Source organism: Nannospalax galili, unplaced genomic scaffold (assembly GCF_000622305.1).
Source record: "Nannospalax galili isolate Female #2095 unplaced genomic scaffold, S.galili_v1.0 scaffold612, whole genome shotgun sequence".
Taxonomy (NCBI): Eukaryota; Metazoa; Chordata; class Mammalia; order Rodentia; family Spalacidae; genus Nannospalax; species Nannospalax galili.
The window spans coordinates 2382651-2404914 of NW_008333388.1; the positions used below are offsets into that span (position 1 = coordinate 2382651).

General features: G+C 40.9%; 1 protein-coding gene across 3 annotated transcripts in view; it reads left to right on the forward strand.

Annotated features, from left to right (window-relative positions):
• The window catches only part of Ints9 (integrator complex subunit 9), a 120747-nt gene that overhangs the window by 24130 nt on the left and 74353 nt on the right, over positions 1-22264 (forward strand). For all 3 annotated transcript variants that reach the window (XM_029561113.1, XM_029561115.1, XM_029561114.1), the window contains exon 3: positions 12489-12616. In XM_029561113.1, the coding sequence (XP_029416973.1) occupies positions 12489-12616 (128 nt within the window). The remainder of the gene's footprint in view (positions 1-12488; positions 12617-22264) is intronic.

Below are 22264 nucleotides of genomic sequence, written 5' to 3' on the forward strand. Positions count from 1 at the left end.
AAATGTGGTTCATTTATATGATGGAGTTTTACTCAGCAGTAAAGAAAGATGAAATCATGAAATTTTCAGGTAAATGGATGGCACTAGAAACTGTTATACTAAGGGATGTAACACAGACTCAGAACAAAAGTTGACGTATGTTCTTCCTCATATGTGGATCCTAGAACCAAATCCTGATAAGTGAGTATATATCTAGACATAACTACAGGAACCAGGGTAATGGAAAGGAACCAGGAAGGTAAAGGAACAAAAGAACTTGAAAGAGAAAAACAGGAGGAAACAGGCCTTAATAAGGGAGATATGGATAAAAATTGGGTTAGTTTAAGGGAGTGGGGAGGGAAGGGTATACAAGGAACCTAGGGGATAAAGGGAAAGAAGGAACTTAAGAGAGGTAGGACCATAGGAGAAAGGTATTATTAAGGGAGAAAGGGGGGAAATGGGGGCACCTTAATTGGGAAAACCATGATGGAGGGGTGAGACAATGCAAGACATAAATAATGCCTAACTAGTTTTGAAAACCAGAGGGAGCTATCTTACTCTTACAACCTACTGACAAATTATATATACCAGATCAAGAAATATATCTCTAGGCAAGGTTTATCTGAGAACAATTGGTCTTTGCCCAAGATTTATCTTTATGGCACACAGTAATTAAAAGTACCAGACTGGTGGAACTAAGCTGCTTGGATGTTTAACAGACATACTTTGAGGCCTATACTAATTTGGTCAGAGGGACATGAAGGACAGTTTTTGTTCCTTGACCTCCTAGGTCGACTAGTTCCAAGGGACTATGAGCATCTCTCAAAATGTCCTGTAATTGTGGTGGGTCACCTGTCTTCTTGATCAAAGAGGCCGAGGAGACCCCAGCAGATGGACTTGAACAGTGTCCAGTCTACAAAGAGGATGGTCAACACAGAGGAAACATTTCCTCCATGCTTCCAAGTGAAGCCAGACATGGTCGAGTAGGACCTTTTACTTATCTTCACATAGGCGGAACTGGTAAAAGAAAGGAGCCAGGGGCTCCTCCCAAGCCAGTTGGAACCTTGAGGAACAGATCTTCAAACAGCCTTAGGAGTAAAAATAAGTTAGTTTATCCGGGCCAACTGTATGGCCTTAAACACCCAAAAGGAAAGTAAAGCCAAAGATTAAAGGGGCCAATATAATAAGAGTCCATATGTATAGCTAAAGGCTACATAACAAGCAACAGTGCCAGATAGGACATACCTTCTTTTGAGTTGTTGGCCAGGGTGGCCCAAGGATCTCCTAGATAGTAACCCAGCAGGGAAAATGAACAGCAGACCCCAATCTTATCTAAAGGAGTGTTGACAACTGATTGCTGCTAGGTGAGGAACAGCTGACCTTCCTAAAACAAAGACCTCTAGATAGGCTGACTAGATTCACCAGATGGACAAGTAGTGGGGAATGGCTCGGGGTGCCGACAACACAGCGGACAGTAGAAGGGATGACAGTGTATAGGGGCTCCAGTGGGGGGGACGGGGTGTGGCTATGGGAGGGTGCCATCTGGGAAGTGGGCATATAGATGTATAAGATGGTTTGGGATGTTCTATGTGATATACACACATACCAAAAAAAATCAAGGAATTTTAAAAAATGAGTTATATTTGAAGAGGAGGCATAAAAATTCATGTCGTGTTAATTAGTAGAGGTGATAAACATTACCATTGAAATCTACCCAATGCCTTTATAGACACACACAGGTGCCAAAGATATGAGTGCAACCAACTATGAGTAGTAATAATCAGATACATACAGATTATTGACGCATGCGCCAACATCTCAGTGTTATTAGCAAAAACAATGAGTCTTTCCATAAGAAGCAGTACATTTTAAAATGAACTGGAGATCTCTTTTAAGGATTAAAACTCATTCAGTTTTATGTCTTACAGGGTTTAATATTGTATAACTGTATTAATTCAACAGTGAACCTAGAAATTTGATAGCCACTTTTGAAAGTGATGTATCACTCTGGAAACTTGTTGAGTATGTTAAAGCTATAATGAAATGCTTCTTCTAAAAAAATAAAATAAAATAATCTTTAGAAAAATAAAAAAATTAAAAAGAAAAAAGAAGTCTAGAAATGAACAATAGTCGTTGAAAAAGAAAATTTTAAGCCTGGCTTGGTGGTATATGCCCACAATTCCAAGGGAGGACAGTTTATCAGTTTAATACATTGGTTAATAGCAGATTTGATAACACTAAAATATTGACCAAAAAAAAAAAAAAGAAAAGGCATAAAATGTACTATGCAGAGCTAAAAATCAAAATAACTGTGGTGTGAGGGAAAACTGAAGGGTTGTAGCACGGCTTCAATGGGACTTCAGATGCAGACCCCACAAAGTTATGACTGAAGTTCTCAGAAGAGAGTGGCTGGCAGTTGTTTGTGTTTTCCCAACAGTCTTTTTTAAAAAATGTTTTATTATTTTTATTTTATGTATATGTGTGTATTGCCTGCATGTAGGTAAGTGCACCTGTGTTCTGCAATGCCCACAGAAGATAGAAGAGACTGTCAGATCCCCTGGAACTGGAGTAACGGACAGTTGTTAGCTGCCATATGGGTGCTGGGATTTGAACCTGGGTCCTCTGCAAGAACAGTCAATGTTCGTAACCAGTGAGCCATCTCGCCGGCCCCTTCCCAACAGTCTTGAAAGACCTCTGTTTTTATGTTTTAAAAGCATAAACTAAAAAGTCTGTTTGTAGTCTTAAGAGATACACAAATGTATAGGATGGATGGAAGGATGGAAGGAAGGAAAGAGGGAATCAAGCTTAGAAATGGTTAAGTTAAATCTCCTCATTATCAACTCAGAAATATAAGACCCAGAGATTCTTGGCTTCTGTTCAGGCCAGTACCATCTTAGAGACAGAGTTAGAGTTTTATGCCTAGGTCATATGAGATACTAGGTGCTATGATGCATGGACCAATAAAAACTGATTTTTTTAAAGCCAAAAATAAATTTTCACTTTGGAAGACAATTTGATAGTTTCTTGCAAAGTTAAACACATATTTACCTTATCAGTAAATAATTTTTAAGTACCTAAGAGATACTGTGTGAGGTTATATGCTCCTTCAAAGACCTGGATGTAAATGTCTACAACAGTCTTATGTATCATAATCATCAAAAATTACATACTTTTCTCCTTTGCAACATGCTTAGGTCCAACCCAAATGCATTTCACTTTGAATGCCGAAGCAAATTCTGGTGCATCTATGAAATGAATGCCACTATGGGCAATTTTCCCCTTAATGATACTGTAACTAGGGACCCAAGAATGACTGTGCCAGGTACCCAGTCCATTCCTTTGGTCCTTACAGCTGTCACACACAAGGGAACTAAGTCTCTGCAAAATCACGCATTAATAACGAGACTGACCAGAATTTAAGACCTGGCAGTCTTACCACATAAATTCCCAGCTTTATATAATTTGCTCAAATAACTTTAAAACTAAAGCTATTTATTGAATTGTTGACTTGTTGACTTTTCTTGCCTGGGTCCATATAATTATGTTTAGCTAGCTGCTACTGTGTCTCCAGCTGCGTCTTGGTGAGACTCTACAATCTAGATGGCAATGGTCATAATGCCTGAGCCATAGAACAGATCTGATGTATTGCCAACGATGTTGTAAATAGGTGTAGCATTTATGGAAAGCATTTTGGCAGCAGATTTCTTTTTATTATTTTATTTTGTTATTTTTATTTTATGTGTATTCATGTATTGCCTGATATAGGTAAGTGCACCCATGTTGTGCAGTGCCCGCAGAAGACAGAAGAGCCTGTCAGATCCCCCGGGACTGGAGTTACAGACAGTTGTTAGTTGCCATGTGGGTGCTGGGATTTGAACCCAGGTCTTCTGCAAGAGCAACCAGTGTTCTTGACTGCTGAGCTATCTCTGCAGCCCCCAAGTTGTAATTTTTTTTAAAAGAATGAAAAGAGATCCCACAGACATTAAAATGACAATAAGGGACTGTTGTGAATAATATTAAGTTAATATAGTGGATGATATAGGTTCTGTGGATAAATGTCTTTAAAACGCACTTTAAAAAGAATCAAGAAGAAAAGGAAAACTGAACAGCTCTTTTAAAGAAATGACTTCATTATTTAAAACTCTTCAGGCTGGGGAGGTGGCTCCGTAGGTAAAATACTTGCTGTGCAACGTGGAGACCTGAATTTGTATCTCCAGAACCCATATAAAAATCCAGGCATGGACATGTGTGCCTGGAACCCCAGCCTCAGGTGGGAGAAGGTAAAGATACGCAGACCTTTAAAACTCATTGGCCGGTCAACCTAATTGAATCAGTGGACTTCAGGATCAGTGAGAGACCCTGTCCTAAAAAGAAAGCTACCCAATATGAACCTTGGGGCCCCACATGCACCTACACACAACAACCCCCCCCACACACACACTTCAAGGAAGTAATGACTGAGTATTAAGAACTATGGCAGGACATTATCTTATCTCTCCAAATTTTCTGCCAGTGTGGTAGTTTGAATGATGTGTCCCCCAAAGGCTCAAGTATTTGAACATTTCGTCAGTTGGTGGTACTGTTTGGGGAGGGCATGGAATGTCTCAGAGGTGTGGCCTTACTGGAGGAAGCACATTACTGGAGGCGGGCTTGATTCGAACCCAAGTCTTCTGCAAGAACAGTCAACGTTCTTAGCTTCTGAGCCATCTGCAGCCCTGGCAGCAGATTTTAAGAGCTATACAGTACTCATATTTCTTGACCTAGTTAATGCTCCTTCTGAGAATCCTCTAAAGAAATAGTCCTGTATGGAAAAAGCCTCCAACAGAGTGCTCAGCACAGCCATATTCGTAATAAGAGTACCTGAGGCAGCCCTACTGTTCGACTGTAAGGGAATGATTGGTTGGACAAGTGATGAGATACACTTAGCCAGTGAACATGAAATGTACTATGGCGTAGACAGGAAAAGCACAGTCACCCTGAGCTTTAAAAGCAGCACCAGTACACAAAATTACATCCATTATCAAAAAATGAAAGTAAAGATAGCAATAATTAGACAAATATGATTCTAATACTCTTCTTTCCTCTGCCTTTTAAGATTTCATAACAGGCATATTTCTAATTGTGAAATTAAAGACCCTACTGACTTCTGGTTTGTAGGTTGGTCTTAGAACCTTACTACATGTTAGATGCTCGATGGACAGCACAGTAGAGGCTTTGTAGAATATTACCGGGGGCAACCGATCTCTGTATGATCTAAGGTGTGCCTCCTTTACTGGTTGGATGAACCTCTGGATGTCACTGTATGTCCACATGTAGGCGACATACATGTAGGTGACCCATGGTGAACAGTGCATTCTGGGAAGCAGGTCTAAGATCCTGAGAGGCAGGGGAACCTCACTGTGCCTTGTTGGCTCTTCTCCGACAAGCTGTTCAAGCTGTAATGTACAGTTTCCTCATCCTTACAAATAGGCCAGTGGGGTCAGGTCTGAGGCCCTTTGTGGGTACTCTGAAGATGTTTTTCCATTCACTTGCAGCCTGCATTGCTGGTATAGAGCACATAGTTGCCTTCCATTCACTTGTAGCCCATGTAAAGTATTCCATGCCTTTGGCCTTTGATGTCTGTAATAAATGAAAATTCCTTTGGCTAAAACCCTTTGAGCAGCAGCTTTTATGTATGGCTATCTATCTTTTGGCATAATTTAGAGTTACAGTTGGAGACAAAACAATTCTAGGGTTCTATTTGACTAGATAAATTTTCATTTACATTTTAATCATTCTTTTCTGATTATAAAAATCAAATGCTCGTTGCTAAGTGTTCGGATAGCAAAAAAGCTAAAAGATTAAACTGTGATGCTTACGTACTGCTTATTCCCGTCTACATCTTTCTGAAGATCTCCTTCAAACTTGCTCTCGAAAGAACACATACAAGGAAGCTCTCACTGGGATAGTCACTGGGTCTGGACCGATTCTAGCACGGCACCTTGTCTTCCCTGTCTATAACAGACACGTCTTAGATAGGGCCAAAGAGTAGGTTCATGGCAGAAAACCAGGAAGTGAGGAGGGGTATCCTGACCTAGTTAGTAGGGAAAGTTTTTCGATAGTTTTGAACCTATCAAAGAAGGAAGTTAGGTAAAATTTTATTATTTTTTTTATTTTGTGTGTGTGTGTGTATGCATGTGAGTGTGAGTGTCTGAGGAGGCCAGACCTGTTGGATTCTCCTGGAGCTGGAGTTACAGGCGTTTGGTTGTGAGCCACATGACTTGGGGTGCTGGGAACTGAACTCAAGTCTCTGCTAGAGCAGTGCACACTGTTAATGGCCTCTGCAGTGCACACTGTTAATGGCCTCTGCAGTGCATACTGTTAATGGCCTCTGCAGTGCACACTGTTAATGGCCTCTGCAGTGCACACTGTTAATGGCCTCTGCAGTGCACACTGTTAATGGCCTCTGCAGTGCACACTGTTAATGGCCTCTGCAGTGCATACTGTTAATGGCCTCTGCAGTGCACACTGTTAATGGCCTCTGCAGTGCATACTGTTAATGGCCTCTGCAGTGCACACTGTTAATGGCCTCTGCAGTGCATACTGTTAATGGCCTCTGCAGTGCACACTGTTAATGGCCTCTGCAGTGCACACTGTTAATGGCCTCTGCAGTGCACACTGTTAATGGCCTCTGCAGTGCACACTGTTAATGGCCTCCTCTTGAGCTCCGTCAGTCACTGTCCATCACAACTGAATGCCTACAAACTATGTGTTTATTCACTTTCTAGAAAGTAGCAGCCCCTGGTTCTTATTCTTTTTTTTTCTTTTTTTTTTTTTTTTTTAATTCTGGCTACCTTTTAGCTTTCTCAGACCACGAGTTGTAAGTTTTGTTTTAGTAAAATATGATCATATGTAAACTTAGTACAAAAAAGTAGTTTTAGCAGAGACCTGGCAAATCTCGTAGATTCTTGGGTGAGGTAGTAGCCTAAGGTTAGGTTACCTCTCCTAGAACATCCTCCCAAAGAATGAAGCAGATTGAAAGGAAATGTTAAGTAAGCTTTTATTGAAATGAAAGTAAGGAAATAAAGTCCACCTCCCGAGCAAAGTAAGGAAATAAAGTCCACCTCCTGAGCAAAGCAGACTGGCTGGGTCGAGAATGGGAAACTGGCTGCCTCAAGTCTCGGGCTTGTTACAGCTTTAGTTGAAGTGGACATGGAAATGCTTCTGCCCAGGATGGTGAGAGCCTTAGCCACAGAACCAATGCTCCACCTTCTTGGGCCAACTGAGAAAGAAAGAATTAAGTCTGAAGTTTCAAATGAAGTCTGCTTGAGATAGATGACAGGAAGGAGATAGTTAACCACATTTATTGTTTAGTTTACCTTTTAGCTTTTGTTAGCCAGGAAAGGGTAGCTAATTAGTAATGATTCATAAGTCTACCCATTAACCTAATAGTTACAAGACCCAAGCTGTTCCTCGGATCCGTTTGCCACTAAGCAGTGACAGGTAGTTTGAGGGTTGCTTGCTGGAAAGTAAGCCAGAGTAATAGAAAGTCTTAGCCATAGTGATAGAAAGCCTTGGCTGTCTCCCCTCCCAGGTTCTTCCTGCCTACCTCAGAGGAAGCTTATAGAACACTCACACTTTATTGACTTTGGCTTTAACATTTATAGTTCATGCAAACAATTTAAATTCCTTTGCATAACAGAGCAACAGATAATTGAAAGACTTACCCCAGGGGGGAGATGCCTTTAATGCAGCATTGCTTAGACTTGTCCCGTCCTTGTGATTAATTCAGAAACAAGGGACTAAGAACATGGATTGCCTCATCTGGGCTTGTGGTTCAATGGAAGCTTCTCCAGAATGACTTTAATCAATCAGGGAAAAGGCCTTTGCTTCTTCCTCCATTTCTTTTTTTATTCTTCCTTAACACAAAAATAGAATTATTGAAGATGATAGAGGGCACTGGGGAAATGGCTCAGTCCATAAAGTGCTTGAGGACCTGAGTTTACAGCCCTGGCACCCACATAAAGAGCTGGGCACGCTGGCATCCATCTGTAATCCCAGTGCTGAGGAGGCAAAGATGGCAGATCCCTGGAGCTTGCCTAGCCAAACCAATGAACTGCAGGTTCAATGAGAGACCCTGTCTCAAAAAATAAAGTCAGATGCCACAGAGAAAGGCACCCGAGGTGGCCCTTTGCACACATACATCACAGACACAGAATGACACAAAATTTTCAGTATGGTCTGTGGATTTTTTCAGTTACATTAAGGAGGTCTGGAGAAAGTTTCAGGTCAGGGTATTGTCTTGCTTCAAAGTTCATTTGATGCACCCTTGGACATTGTATCTTTTGATTTCTGAGCTCTGCTGCTGTAGGCTAGAGGCTCCTGACTGGCTAGGAGTAGGCATCTCACCCTTCTGTTTTGTGTATGTATGTGAAGAACACACATATCCTCTGCTAAGAATGCTAACCATAAGCCTTTTCTGGTACTTTTTAACATTTATAATCATGTCCTCTTTTATGGCTTCTTTTTTTTGGTCTTTTTGAGACAGGGTCTCCCTGTAGCCCCCAGCTGACCTGGAACTCACTATGGCTGGCCTTGAACTCACAGAGATCCACCTGCCTCTGCCTCCCGAGTGCTGGGATTAAAGGCATGTGCCACCATGCCTGGCTCCATTCCAAATTAAAAAAAAATTTTTTTTTAGTTGAACTTTTGTGCATTTCATACAATACAGCTTGATCTTATTTAGGACTCCCCACCCCCAATCTGCCCTCCCATAGGCCCATGCACACACTGGATTTCATGCATTTTGTCATGTATGTTCAAGACTATCGAATCAAGTTTGTGTTCCCAAATGTCCTTCAGTGTGAGTCCCATTTCTGGAGCCAGATTACTCCCTTAAAGAAGACCAACTTTCCCTCACCCAACAGCGATCAGTTGCCAGTAGTTCCTCAGCCAACATTGGGGATTCTTATCCATTTCCCTACTTCTATGCTGGGTTTTTGTCTGGCTTGTTAGCATTGGTCTTTGCATGCTGTCACCACTGCTGTAAGTTCATATGAGCAAGTTCCCAGAAGCCTAGAAAACTGTTTCCTTGTGATCACCCACCACCCCTGGCTCATACAGTCTTCCCACCTCCTCTTTCCCAATGGGCCCTGAGGCTCTGGGTGGCAGAGGTTCTATATAGGAGTCCTGTCCACCGACACACAGTCTGCAGTCTCTTAGTCTCTACATTTTGGCCAGTTATGGCTTTCTGTGTTAATCACATTCTGTTACATGATGATGCTTTCCTGGTGAGAGTTGAGAAATGCATTACTGTTCTCTCTGCCCCGTGTTCCACTATGTTCCCTGAGCCTTAGGTGTAGCCGTTACATTGTAGATGTGTCACTTAGGACTGAACATCTCACAGACACTTACTTTCTGTGTTTGACCAGTTATGGAACTCTGTAATATTCTCCATCTGTTGCAAAAAGAAACTTCTTTGATGAGTGGTAAGAGGTATACTTGTTTCTGAATATAAGGATACATATTTAGCATACAGTAATAAATTGCATTTATCTAGGAATGTGACAAACATAGATTTTTCTCTAGGATCTAAGTCCTTTCTAGCGATATTTATTTGGCTATATTGACAGAATCACACACTCCCATTGAACAAGGCTTAAATTCAGTTAGACAGCTGTTGATTACCCCTAAGATAAAAGTGCCACTACTGCACCAATAGAGACAATTTGCTACACTGGTCATTGTAGTGGTTATTGGGCTTTACAGCTGCGTTGGACCACTGATAGATTTTCTTCCCTTAGCAGCTTGTACAGTGTCCTCTGATACCATGAGAGCTGGTCTTCACGGAGGAGCTTCCAGGTCACTGTTAGCTCCATTGCTCCAGGTCCTCTGTCCAAAGTCTGGCCTGTCATCAGCAGTAGGGTCTTACCTGCAAGTTCTGAGAGGCAATCAAGGGATGTGGCAATAGCCTGTGATATTTTGGGAGTGTCTTGGACTACCCTAACCAACAACTTGAAGGGAGGTTTCTCCAGTCTGGCACTGAGTTTCTTGTTATATAGCCTTCAGCTATAGGCATGCACATATATATTCATATTCATATACATATACATATATGTGTATTTTCAGTAAGGTTTTGAACTAATACATTTTCTTCTGACTTTTCACACCACCTAAGCACTATTTATCTCACCTCTCTCTCCCCCTGTATAACCTCCCTTCTTTCTCCCCAATTAAAGCGCTCCCATTTTCCCCTTTGATATCCCCTTTCTTCTACTACCTGCGCCCCCCCCCCAAGTTCCTTCTTTCCCTTTATCCCCATAGTTCCTTTTAATTTTCCTGGCTAACCAGGATGTATGCTCACATTTAAGGATTTGGAGCTAAGATCCATAATTGAGGAAGAACATACATCACTTGTTTTTCTGAGTCTGTGTTACTTCACTAGTGTAACAGTTTCTAGATCCATCCATTTACCTGCAGATTTCATGATTTAGTTTTTATTTACTGCTGACTAGAACTCCATTCTGTAAGTGTACACATTTTCATTATCCATCAGTTGAGAGACTGTTTCTGTTCTTGACTGTTGTGAAAAAGACAGCAACAAACATGGCTGCCAAGTATCTCTGAAGAAGGGTGAGCACTTTGGGTATATACAAAGAAGTGCTGTAACCACTTCTTTTGAGAACTCACCGTTCAAAGATCAGTAGCTCATTTGTTTTCTTGATTGTTTTTTGAGTTCTTTGTATATTCTGAATATTAATCCTCTGTCATATGTGTACCTGGTCAAGATTTTCTCCCACTTGTGGGCTTCATCTTCACTCAATTGGTTGATCCCTTTACTGTACAGCTTTTTAGTTTAGTCCCACTTGTCAGTTGTTGACCTTAATTCCTGAGCAACTGGTGTCCCAAGTTAAAAAAAATACTTCCCTGCACCTATACTGCCTATGTTTCCTTCTAGCAGTTTCAATGTTTTGGGTTCACACTGAGGTCTCTAGTCCCTTTGGAGCTGCCTTATGTGCAGGATGATAGATAAGGATCTAATTTCATTCTTCTACATGTGGAGATCCAGTTTTCCCAGCACCATTTGTTGAAGATTCTGTCTTTCCTTCAGTGTATGTTCTTGGTACCTTTGTCAAATATCAGGTGGCTGAAATTGCATGCACTCATGTTTAGGAGTTCTGTTTTGTCCATTCCTCTACATATCTGTTTTTGTGCCAATACCATGCTGTTTTTATAACTATAGTTTTCTAATATAGTTTGAGATCTGGTATGGTAAATCCCCACCTCCCCTGCATTGATCTTTGTGCTTAGGATTGCTTTGGCTATCCAGGGTCTTTTGTGATTCCATATGAGTTTTAGGATGGTTTTTCCTGTTTCTGTGAAAAATATCATGGAGATTTTGATTGAGATTGCCTCAGCATGTTTTAATGATAGCCATTCTGACTGGAGTGAGATGGAATCTAAAAGGAGCTTTAATTTGTGTTTCCCTGATAACTGAAGATACTGAATACTTTTTAAAAAATATTTTGTTTATTATTTTATGTGTATGAGTATATCGCCTGTGTGTATGTGAGCGTACCCATGTCGTGCAATGCCATGGAGGTCAGAAGGGGGCTTTGGATTCCTCTGGAACTGGAGTTAAGGACAGTTCGTAGCTGCCATGTGGGTGCTGGGAATCGAACTCGGCTCCTCTGCGAGAGCAGTCAGAGCTCTTAACCGCTGAGCCATCGCTCCAGCCCCAGATACTGAATACTTCTTCAAATATGTGTTGGTCATTTGTATTTTTTTCTTTTGAGACCTGTCTATTCAGCTCATTAGCCCAATTATCAGTTAATATTTTGATGTCTAGTTTTTTCAGGGTTTTTTGTTGTTGTTTTTGTTTTTTTGTTTGTCTTTTTGAGACAGGGTCTTCCTGTAGCCCCAGCTGGCCTAGAACTCACTATGAAGATCAGGCTGGCCTCCATCTCACAGAGATCTGCCTGCCTCTGCCTCCCGAGTGTTGGGAGTAAATGTGTGTGCCACCACACCTGGCTCTTAATTTTTGTAGTTCTTTATATATTCTAGATATTAATTTCCTGACTGATGTACAGTTTACAGCAATTTACTCTTTTAAAAAGGTTTTATTTGTAGAAAGAGAAACCCAAACCTCAAACACAATTCGAAAACCCAGCATAATATTTTATCAGCTCCTCACAGCTTCAGGCTGACTCACTGGCCAATGGGGTAGTGGAAATTTGAACATTCATAGGAAGTTGAGTACACAGCCGCATCCCTGAAATCCTCTGTTTTGAACAAGTGTGGTCCATCCAAGCTGTGCTTGCCTAAGATATAACGACACCCTGTTGGAAGTTGGATGCAATCTGAGACGTGAGTACTTTCCAGTAGTTTCAGTCAAGTAGGAACAGAATGGGTATCATGCAGAGTGTTATCTGGACTTACTGTTCTAGAGAGCAGAGACTGGGTTGCTTAGTTTACTTCATAGGCCATTTCTGTAACTGATTTACTTCTTTTTTTCTTCATTTCTTTTTCAGTATTGCCTGTCAGGGCATCCAACCTTACCATGCAATGTGCTCAAATTCAAATCGACCACTATTATGTTGGACTGTGGCCTGGACATGACTTCCACCCTCAATTTCCTTCCTTTGCCACTTGTTCAAAGGTATGTGCTGATGCATCCTCAGGTAAAATGAGCTTTAGTTACTTGAAAAATGATACCATTAGTATGAAGATCATTGGTTGGTACCTTGTGTGTTTCTAATAAATTTTCTTTGTCTCCTTAAAAATGCTATCAGCCAGGCATGATGGCACACACCTTTAATCCCAGCACTGGGGAGGCAGAGGCATGCAGATCTCTGTGAGTTCACAGCCAGCCTGGTCTACATAGTTCCAGGTCACCTGGGGCTACAGGGGATCCTGTTTCAAAAAAAAAAAAAATGCAGGGAAACCTTGCCTTAAAAAGACCAAAAAATAAAATAAAACAAAATAAAATAAATAAACAAGTAAATAAAAAAAAGGGTGGAAAGTACTCTTATTGATTTATTGATTGACTGCTTTATTCTAACTTCTGGGCCTCTATAAAATGTTCCTGCAACTGCTCAGTGCAACCAAGATCATGTATATTTCATTTGTCTTCCTGATTTATATAAGAGATGATAAATGACTAACTGATGAGCTCAAAAATTGAGTCTTAGGATCATTTAACTGCTTTTTCAGGGACTTGACAGACAGCATAGATTCTAGCATCTCTTTTCTGTGCATTCTTTTCATATTAGTCAATTTTAGACATTATAGAACCGTATGTATAAAGGTATATGTGTATGATATATATCCCAAGTCTGTGTCTTAAGTAAGCTCGATTGCCTTAGACCTACAGTCAGCACTGTTTATACTTAACTAAGATTTTACTAACTTTTAGAATCAAATATGCTTGCAGTAGAAAAGATACCACATCTAAGAGATGAGATGGAAAAGCTCTCTAAAACAAATTGAAGAGCTTAAAAGCATAGCAAGCTGAGTAAACCATCTCCTTCAGCTCAGACCGTCCTGAAGACATTACTGAGTACAGTGACAATTCACAACAACCCCATGAACCATCTAGAAAAGTTACAATCAACCATTGATTTTTTTTCTGAGATAAAGAATGTAACAAGGTTGTATATGGAAAAGGTCAGAGATGATGTATGATTCCATTTTGTACAAAGCTGGTGGCATTCAGTCATAACCATACTCAGCACTTTACATTTACTTTCCACAAACATTATCCAAAACTGAGGGATGACAGGGTTCATATAACTGGCAGGTTATTTCTTGTTAAAATGGCCGGATAGTGTCTTTTCCCCTATAAATAAAACTAATTTTTAAATTACTCATTTGTACAGTATTTATTAAAAATCTGCCCTGTGCTAGACCATGGATACTGACATCACAGAATGTGAAGTCCATTGGCAGAGAAAGATGTTGCACAGTTGAAGAGTCTATACTTGACGTGAAAAGACAGCTATGTACTCTGATAATTACTTTAAAATATAAAGTATAAGGTACTATAGGGTTTCTAAGGAGGCCCAGCCTACTCTGTGGACACAGGAATATCCTTAACCACTAGAACAAGAATTGAGCAGATAAGCCCAGCTTCCTATCTTCCTTCGCTGTTACTCCCGTTAGCTAACTTTTCTGTTATCACAGCACTCACTTGACAGTGAAATGCTCATCCTTCCACTCCTGTCTTTCTTTTACTTCCAGAAATAACAGGGATATTTGGCAGTTCATACAGTTCTTGATAAAGTGTCTCTGTTCCCATGAAATCTCAAGAATAAACATACCCGAAACAAGGCCAGTTGACATTGCTAATGTGGCTGGGGAAATTTCACAAGGCCCTACTTGAAGAGCTGTAGGCACTCAGTGTCCCCTGAGAGAGGGAGAGTCAGTCTTCTCCCCATGATAGCATATCCAGTCCCAACGTTATCCTAAACACGTACATGAGAACAACACTGTGTTGTTCTCATGTACGTGTTTAGGCTCAGTGAGTTAAGTGTATATGTGTGTGTGAATGGATGGATGGATGGATGGATGGATGGATGGATGGATAGATGGATGGGTGGGTGAATGATGGATAAATGGGTGGATGGATGGACGGGTGGGTGGGTAAATGACGAATTGGATGGGTCAGTGGATGATGGGTAGATGGATGGATGAATGGATGACTGGGTGGATGAATAGATGATGGGTGGGTAGATGGATGATGAGTAGTTGAGTGGATGGATAATGGGTGGATGAATGGATGGGTGGATGGATGGTTGGATAGATGGATGATGGGTGGATGGATGGATGATGGATGGGTGGGTGAATGGATTGGATGGGTGGGTGTGTGGGTAGATGAATAGATGATGGGTGGGTAGATGGATGGATGATGAGTATATGGGTAAGTAGATGACGGGTGGATGGATAGATGGATGGATAGGTGGGTGGGTGGATGGATGATTGGATGATGAGTGGATAGAGGATGGATGGATGATGGGTAGGTGGGTGGATAGATAGAATATTTGTATATATTTGTATGTGTAACAATACTGATTATAGAAGAAGAGGTCATGAAGTTGAAAGGGAGGCTGGAAATGATGCAAACACAGTACTTGTGTGAATTCTCAACAAAATAAAAAAATTAAATTTAAAATTAGTGTCTCTTGGGGTTTGGGTGATGGCCTATTGAATAAAGTGCTTACTGTGCAAGCTGGAGTACTAGAGTTCCCATTCCCAGCACCCAATAAAAGCTGGGCAAGCATAGTTGCCTGCCTATAATCTCAGTGATAATCTCAGTGCTTGCCTGGGGAAAGCTGCCTGTCAGACTAGTGGAGTCTGTGAGCTCTGAGTTCAGCAAGGGGCCCTTCCTCAGTAAATAAAACGGAGAGTGATGAAAGAAGACACCTCAGGCCTACACACACACACACACACACACACACACACACACACACGTCACTCAATTAAGAAATTTGGGGACATGTAGGAAACCAGGATGCCAGGTCCTAGGGTGAGGTGAGCCTAAAACTTGTAGGTCCAGGCTGCATCTCTGCTGAAGGGAGGGGCACTGAAAACAGTGGCTCTGATAATCCCTGTCTTGCAGAACACTGTTAGGCTGGCAGGAGGAAGCTGCCCGGTCATAAAAGTGCAGGCTCCCTGCTCTGTGGGAAAGTGTCTTGGTCAACAACCCTTAGCTCATCTCCTTGTCCTGAACAAATAACTCAGCTATCCCTGGCTAAGAGATTAGGCCAGGTTAAAGGTTGACTCCTGAGCTAAAAGCTAAAAGATCACCATGCTCTTAGCTCTAAGAAAGAAAACATTGTGGCCAATAAATTACTGGATGGGCATTGATTACCTTGAGTAAAAGTTTAAGAATCCTTCTGGCGCCAACTAGCAGACTAAATGTCCTGTTTCTTTGTACCTAAATCTTTGTATGTGACTGCTGTATCCCACGTGACTGCTGGTTCCTTGGGATGTATAAAAACCATCTGAATTTTAAAATAAATTGGCCTGTTGGGAAGACACGGGTCCCAGAGTTTATGACTCTGTCACCCATCAGACCCTCTGCCCTGAAGCCAGTAGGTCCCCCGCTAAGCAAAGCAAACCTGAGTCCCGGCAGGGACACATTTGCTTAAAAAGAATGTATCCTTCTTTCCCTCCCTGTCCCCTGTTCCCACTTTTTCTTTGTACCTCTTATTGTTATATTACCTCATATATACATATTTATTCATTATCTTTCTTTCCACTAAAGATGTTTTATAAGGACTGGAACTTTGATTTCTACTAGATTCCCAGTTCTTAGAACAGCTCTTGGCATACAAAGGCTACTCAGTAAACATTTGGCTTTATGAATAAATCACTCTCCTCTTTGGTCCTATCCTGCCTTACCTTCCCTGTCTTTTTACCATTATAATTAATTATACTAAAGTATTTGAATTTGTGTGTGTTTGATGTTACTCGTGATTAGGTCAGGATTATTACTATATTATCAGAAGACACGACTCGATTTTACCCAGAATCGTCCCGTAATAACACAAACCTAATCTTGTCTAGCGCTTGTTTAACCTCAGTAATTTGCTTTCTTGCTCTTAGGATAAACACCAACTCCATCCTGATATGTTTAGGTTTATTCACTCTACTCTTGGCTTTCAGGGTTTCTGAAAAAATCTTATGTCCTGCCTCAGATATTGTTTCTTCAGCCTGGAAGGGTCATGACTTCCTCTGGGTCCTACCTTCCCCCTCAGCCTTATCAGTAGGAAGTCTTTCTCAGATCAGTTCTAGGATGTGCAGATGGCACTAGTTGGATGAGGAGCTGGAGAACATGTGAGGTACTTAAATGTACCAAATACCGTCACAAAAATGTCTGGTAGCTGTCTCTCCCTGTGCTCCCCTTGACTCACTTTCTCCTAGTACTGTCCAGACCTCAGCTCAGTATCTCCCCAGGGAAGTCTTTTGACACTGCCTAGACTGGCCCTCTAAATGCACTTTCTGTGTGCACTCTACACCTGTGGTGCCCATCCTGTCTGTGTGGGTACTGGATTGTTTCACCTGCCTCTGCAGAAGGGTGAGGTGCTTTGTTCACTCTGTCAGCAGTGCCTGCCTGAGTACTGATGCAAAGATTCTTAAGTGACTAAGTGAACCCCTTGGTCTCCACAGCACTGCACCAAGTGTGGAGGCTTTTCCTGTTTTCTGCAGTTTAGTCAGCATAATAAGCATTATATTTTTTAATGAATAAGTGAATTTGTTGTGTCTCTTGTTATTATGTTCTGATTAAAAATGTAATACATTTCATACTAGAGAATTTTAAAAGTAAAAGTTTTAGAACTGTATCATACTCCACTCAACCTATTATTTTTTCAGGCAAACAGATTGTTGTGCCTTCAGTTATTTATTTCCATGTGGAAGTACATTGCATAGTTTCAAAAATAAACAATCACTAGAAAAACAGATTTTGTCTGTTTTCTTAATGAAAAAAAATTTAAATGGTCTCCAAAAAATGTTTCTAAAATAGTTAATTACAAAACTGTTTGTCTACAATCCTAACCTTTCTAATATTTCATCCCCTCATATTTTATGAGATTTCTGTAAAGAGATCCCTGTGTCCTTGTTTACAGTTATACAAACTTTGTAATCATTAGAACAACAGTAATCAATCTCTGCGTTTTAGTTCATAGACTGTGATGTTTTCATCGATTGATCATCAGACAGTAACCAGTATCTTCATCCCTTGTCAGTGGCAGTATCCCCTTATCATGTAATGGCACATTCTATGATCCTTCATCTTTAGCACTACAGGTCAAGTCTGAAATTTGCAGACACGACACTCAAAAAGTTTCAGGTTTTAGAACATTCTCAGATTAGCGATCATTGACTAGTGAGTGACGCCTATGCAAGTATTCCAAAATCTAAAATGCTTTGAAATCTAAAGTACTGGCCCTCGGCATCCTGAACCTCAGTTGTTACCTTGCAAGTTCCCTTGAGCACGTAGCTGTACAACTAGCAGTGGCTCAGCCCAAAATGACTCGAAGGCTTTGGCACTGTATAGGCTGTTTGTCAAGAGGTCAAAGTGTAATTACTGAAAAATTTTAAGACATGTTTTCTGGTAGCAATGTACCATTTCTACTCATTTTTGGGGAACAGCATCATCTGATTTGGGTGTCTGCTGGGGAACACACAGAGCGCACATCCTTTGGCGGAGTTCTTTTCATGAGATGAAGTGCGTACTTACAGCCTTGCTGTAGAGAGTCGGCATGCATGAAATGAGAAGCGTCCGCGTGTCTTGTCATTACACTTTGATTAGGACGTCTGCTTTTTTAATCTGGCTTGATGGTAAATACATTTTTCAAGAGGCCATTTATTTGACTCATAAATGCGATAGGAATTAAAGCAGCTAAGGATAGTAAAATATTCTCGGGTTAGAGCAGAAAGCTCCTAGAATGTTTAAAAAGAAGAAAACCCAAAGTAGTAGTAGTTTATCAGATATAATTTATATGGCTCAAATTTGATCCTACCACTTGTGATTTTAATTTTCAAGCATAGCATTCTCACTTTTGGATTATAAAAGCACCCTAAACAGTCAGTGGATCCAAGTAAGTGTGTGTGAGTTGGCTGCACCTGCAGCCTTTCCATAACTGTGGAGCCAGTGTCAGAGTTGGAAGTTCTTCTCAGCTGGCGTGCGGCCCAGTCATGGAGCGGCCCAGTCATGGAGCGGCCCAGTCATGGAGCGGCCCAGTCATGGAGTTCTTGTCTGCTGCACAAGGCCCTGGATTCCAGTCCCAGCACGACAATTTTAATATTTTTAAAGTAAATTAGCAAACTCACCTCCATTCTCGCCCATCTAATTCCTCCTTACCTCTGGTCCTTCTCCCAGCACTACATTTTTTAAGCTATTCCCAAAAACTGACTGAAATTGGATGCACATATATTTTATGCAGACCTTTAATCTTTCTCAGAAAGTTGACACGTAGTCACCTGTTTTCTATTTGATTGTGAGTCCCAATCTCATAAACTTACTTTGAGGAGAGTAAAGAGTCTTGAACCCGTACTTTGCCCTTCATTTACTTCATAGACGTCAACTTTGAAGAGCTGAATCTTGCTCTCCCTGCTTGTAGTCCTGCAGTGCTTTCTCTTCGTGCCTCTCCTTGATTGTTAACCTTTTTGTTTCACTAATATATTGGTTTTTTTCTTCTCGATTATTGGTCTTTCCAGGTTCCTCATATATAGAGCTAAGTCAGATTGTAGAAGTAAATGTTTTCATTTTATTATTGTGGGAGTGACGGGCACACACATGGCATTAGTGTTGTATAGAGGTCAGAGGATAACTGCCAGCTGTGGGCTCTCTCCTTTCACTGTAGAATTTGGGGTTTGAACTCAGGTCATCTGATTTTCATGGCAAGGGCTTTACCAACCAAGCCATCTTGCTGGCCTAGCAATGTTTTTTTTTAATTTGGCCTTTTTAATGAAGATGAAATCAGTTTCACCTTCTAGAAACTGTTCACCTGGACAGTGTCATTTTTTAACACTTAGGAAAACTAGCTTCATTTCTGTAATGAAAGCCTCAAGCCCTGTGACAAATGTCTAACCTCAGCTTCCTAAACTGTAGGCTGGTCCCCCATGTGAGGTTACAACATTGAATGTGGAAGTCAAAAGATCTGGCAAAGTAAAAGGTTTTTGGATGTACGATGACCACACCTTAATTCAAAACCAAAATGACTCAGGTGTTTCTGGTAGTACATGCCTGTGTTGTATCACATGACTTCACTGCAGTTGGCTCTGAACATACATGTTCTACAATGCCAGCATGTACTACCTGATTCAGCTCAGCTCAAGACTATTGAATGTCATGAATTGCAGAGTGTTTGCTCTATATACAGTGGTTTAATTACTGGAAACAAAGACAGCATTTTCCTACTGTCATTCCTCAGAATGTAAGTATCAGGTTAGTAAATTAATAAAGATGGTAAATGAGTATATGTCTTTGGATTGCATTGTGTTAGAATGTTTGCGTTTAAATGTTGCTATTTCTGGGCTGACAGGATGGCTTAGTGGGTCAAGGTGCTTGCCACCAAAGCTGACAACCTGAGTTTGATCCCAGGGACATGGTAGAAGAAGAGAACTGACTCCTGCCAGTTGTCCTTTGATGACACAAATGCTGTGTTACCCACATACCCCCTGCCACACACATTCCCCCCCCAAAAAAATCATAATTTTTTTAAACTGTTTAAATTGCTGCCTTGACTTCCATAAATTCTGACTTGGTGAGAATAGAATATCCATCAATTTCTGAAATGGTCCTAAACATATTTCTGCCATGTTATATTACATATTTTGTGCAGTAGCAGGCATTCTAGGCCTTGATGATTGTAGTACCAAAATGTTGGCCAACTCTGAAAAAACTTTGAAGATGCTCGGCTTCCTACGGTATCACATATTTGACCAAGATTTATTTATGTAAGAATAAATAAGCATATCCATCTCATTAGTTTGTAAATTTACTTTAATTTTTAACAGATAGTAAGATTATATGTATGCCAGAGAATCATTTTAAAATAAATTTCTTTATGATTATTAGTAAATATTTGATTTGTGTGCTTTTTAAAAACTATTTTTATGTGTATGTGCCTTCATGAGTTTATGTGCATGTATGAGTTTTTGTGCATGTATTCAGGTGCCGGTGGAGGCCAGAAGAAGACATCAGAACCCCTGGACCTGGAGTTACAGGAGGCTGTGAGCAACCCCATATTGATTCTGGGAACTGAACCTGGCTCCTCTGTAAAAGCAGTAAGCACTCTTAATCATGGAGCCACCTCTCTAGCCCCTGTATATAATTATTTTATATACCTGTAAACCCAGGGTTGTTTCTCAGGTAAGAGGCTGTAGAGAAGCCTCCACAGTTAAGCACACATACTGCTGTTTTGCAGAGGACCTGGGTTCCATTCCCATCACCCACATCAGGTGGCTCACAACTGCCTATAACTCCAACTTGAGGGGGGAATCTAATGCCTCTGCCTCATATGCACTTACCCACACACAGAGACATAAGCATACACATAATTAAGAAAATAGATAAATCTTTAAAAAATTTCTTCAGCCGGGCATGGTGGTGCATGCCTTTAATCCCAGCAGAGGCAGGCAGATCTCTGTGAGTTCAAGGCCAGCCTGGTCTACATATTGACTGTAGGACAGCTGGGGCTACAGAGAGACCCTGTCTCAAAAAGACGAAAAACAAATGAACAAACAAAAATTTCTTCAACAAAAAGAGATCAGATAGAAAAAGTTTAAGAAGACCTGTTGTGATCCACTTGTCAGCACTGAATCCTGAGTATGTGTTTGTTAGAATTCACGACAGAGCTCCTAACCTAAGTCGGTCTTCCCTGTTCTGATCTGATGCCACCCATTTTACGCCCACTTGCGATGTTGCTGGACCCAAACAGGATAAAATCAAGGTAGTTAGTGACTGGACGCTATAAACTGTTCTTTGTGCTGTTTCCTTATTCTGTGTAACATTCTTTTAATTTTCCCAGTTTTGTGCTAAACTGTTGGAACTAATACTTTTTCCTACATCATTCGCTTTTGTATATTTTGGTTTTAGATGCTGGAGATTGAACCTAGGGCTTTGCGGATGTAAATGAGCATTCTGCACTGAGCTATATATAGTCCCAACTCTTGGTTTTTTTAAAACATCTCACTATATAACCTGGGCTGGCCTTTCACTCATTATGCAGCTACAGCCTCCTGCGTGCTGGGTCACAGGTGCCCCACTGATGCCATGCTACCCAGCTGTGTTGTTTTGTTTACACAGATTTCACCATGTAGCCCAGGCTGGCCTCAAACATGAGATCTTGCCTCAGGCTCTCTGGTGTTGGGCTCACAGTACCATGCCCCTATTGCCAGCCCTGAGACAGTCTTAAGCTTAACACAGCATGGCTATTTCTCATCTTTTTGGTTAATTTGGATGTGTACTTCTGCCAGTGCCTTTTTTTTTTTTTTTTTTTTTTTTTTTTTTTTTTTTTTTTGGTCTTTTTGAGACAGGGTCTCCCTGTAGCCCCAGCCAGCCTGGATTCACTATGGAGACCAGGCTGGCCTCAACTCAAAGACATCCGCCTGCCTCTGCCTCCTGAGTGCTGGGATTAAAGGCGTGCGCCACCACACCCAGCATGTGCCAGTAACTTTTAACTTTTTTTTTTAATTTTTTTAATAACTACATGATTAGAAGCAGCATTTCATTACAGCTTTAACATACTCAGTAACACACTCCAGAGCAAGAGTACATCTCTTTCACAAGTGGCTGTAA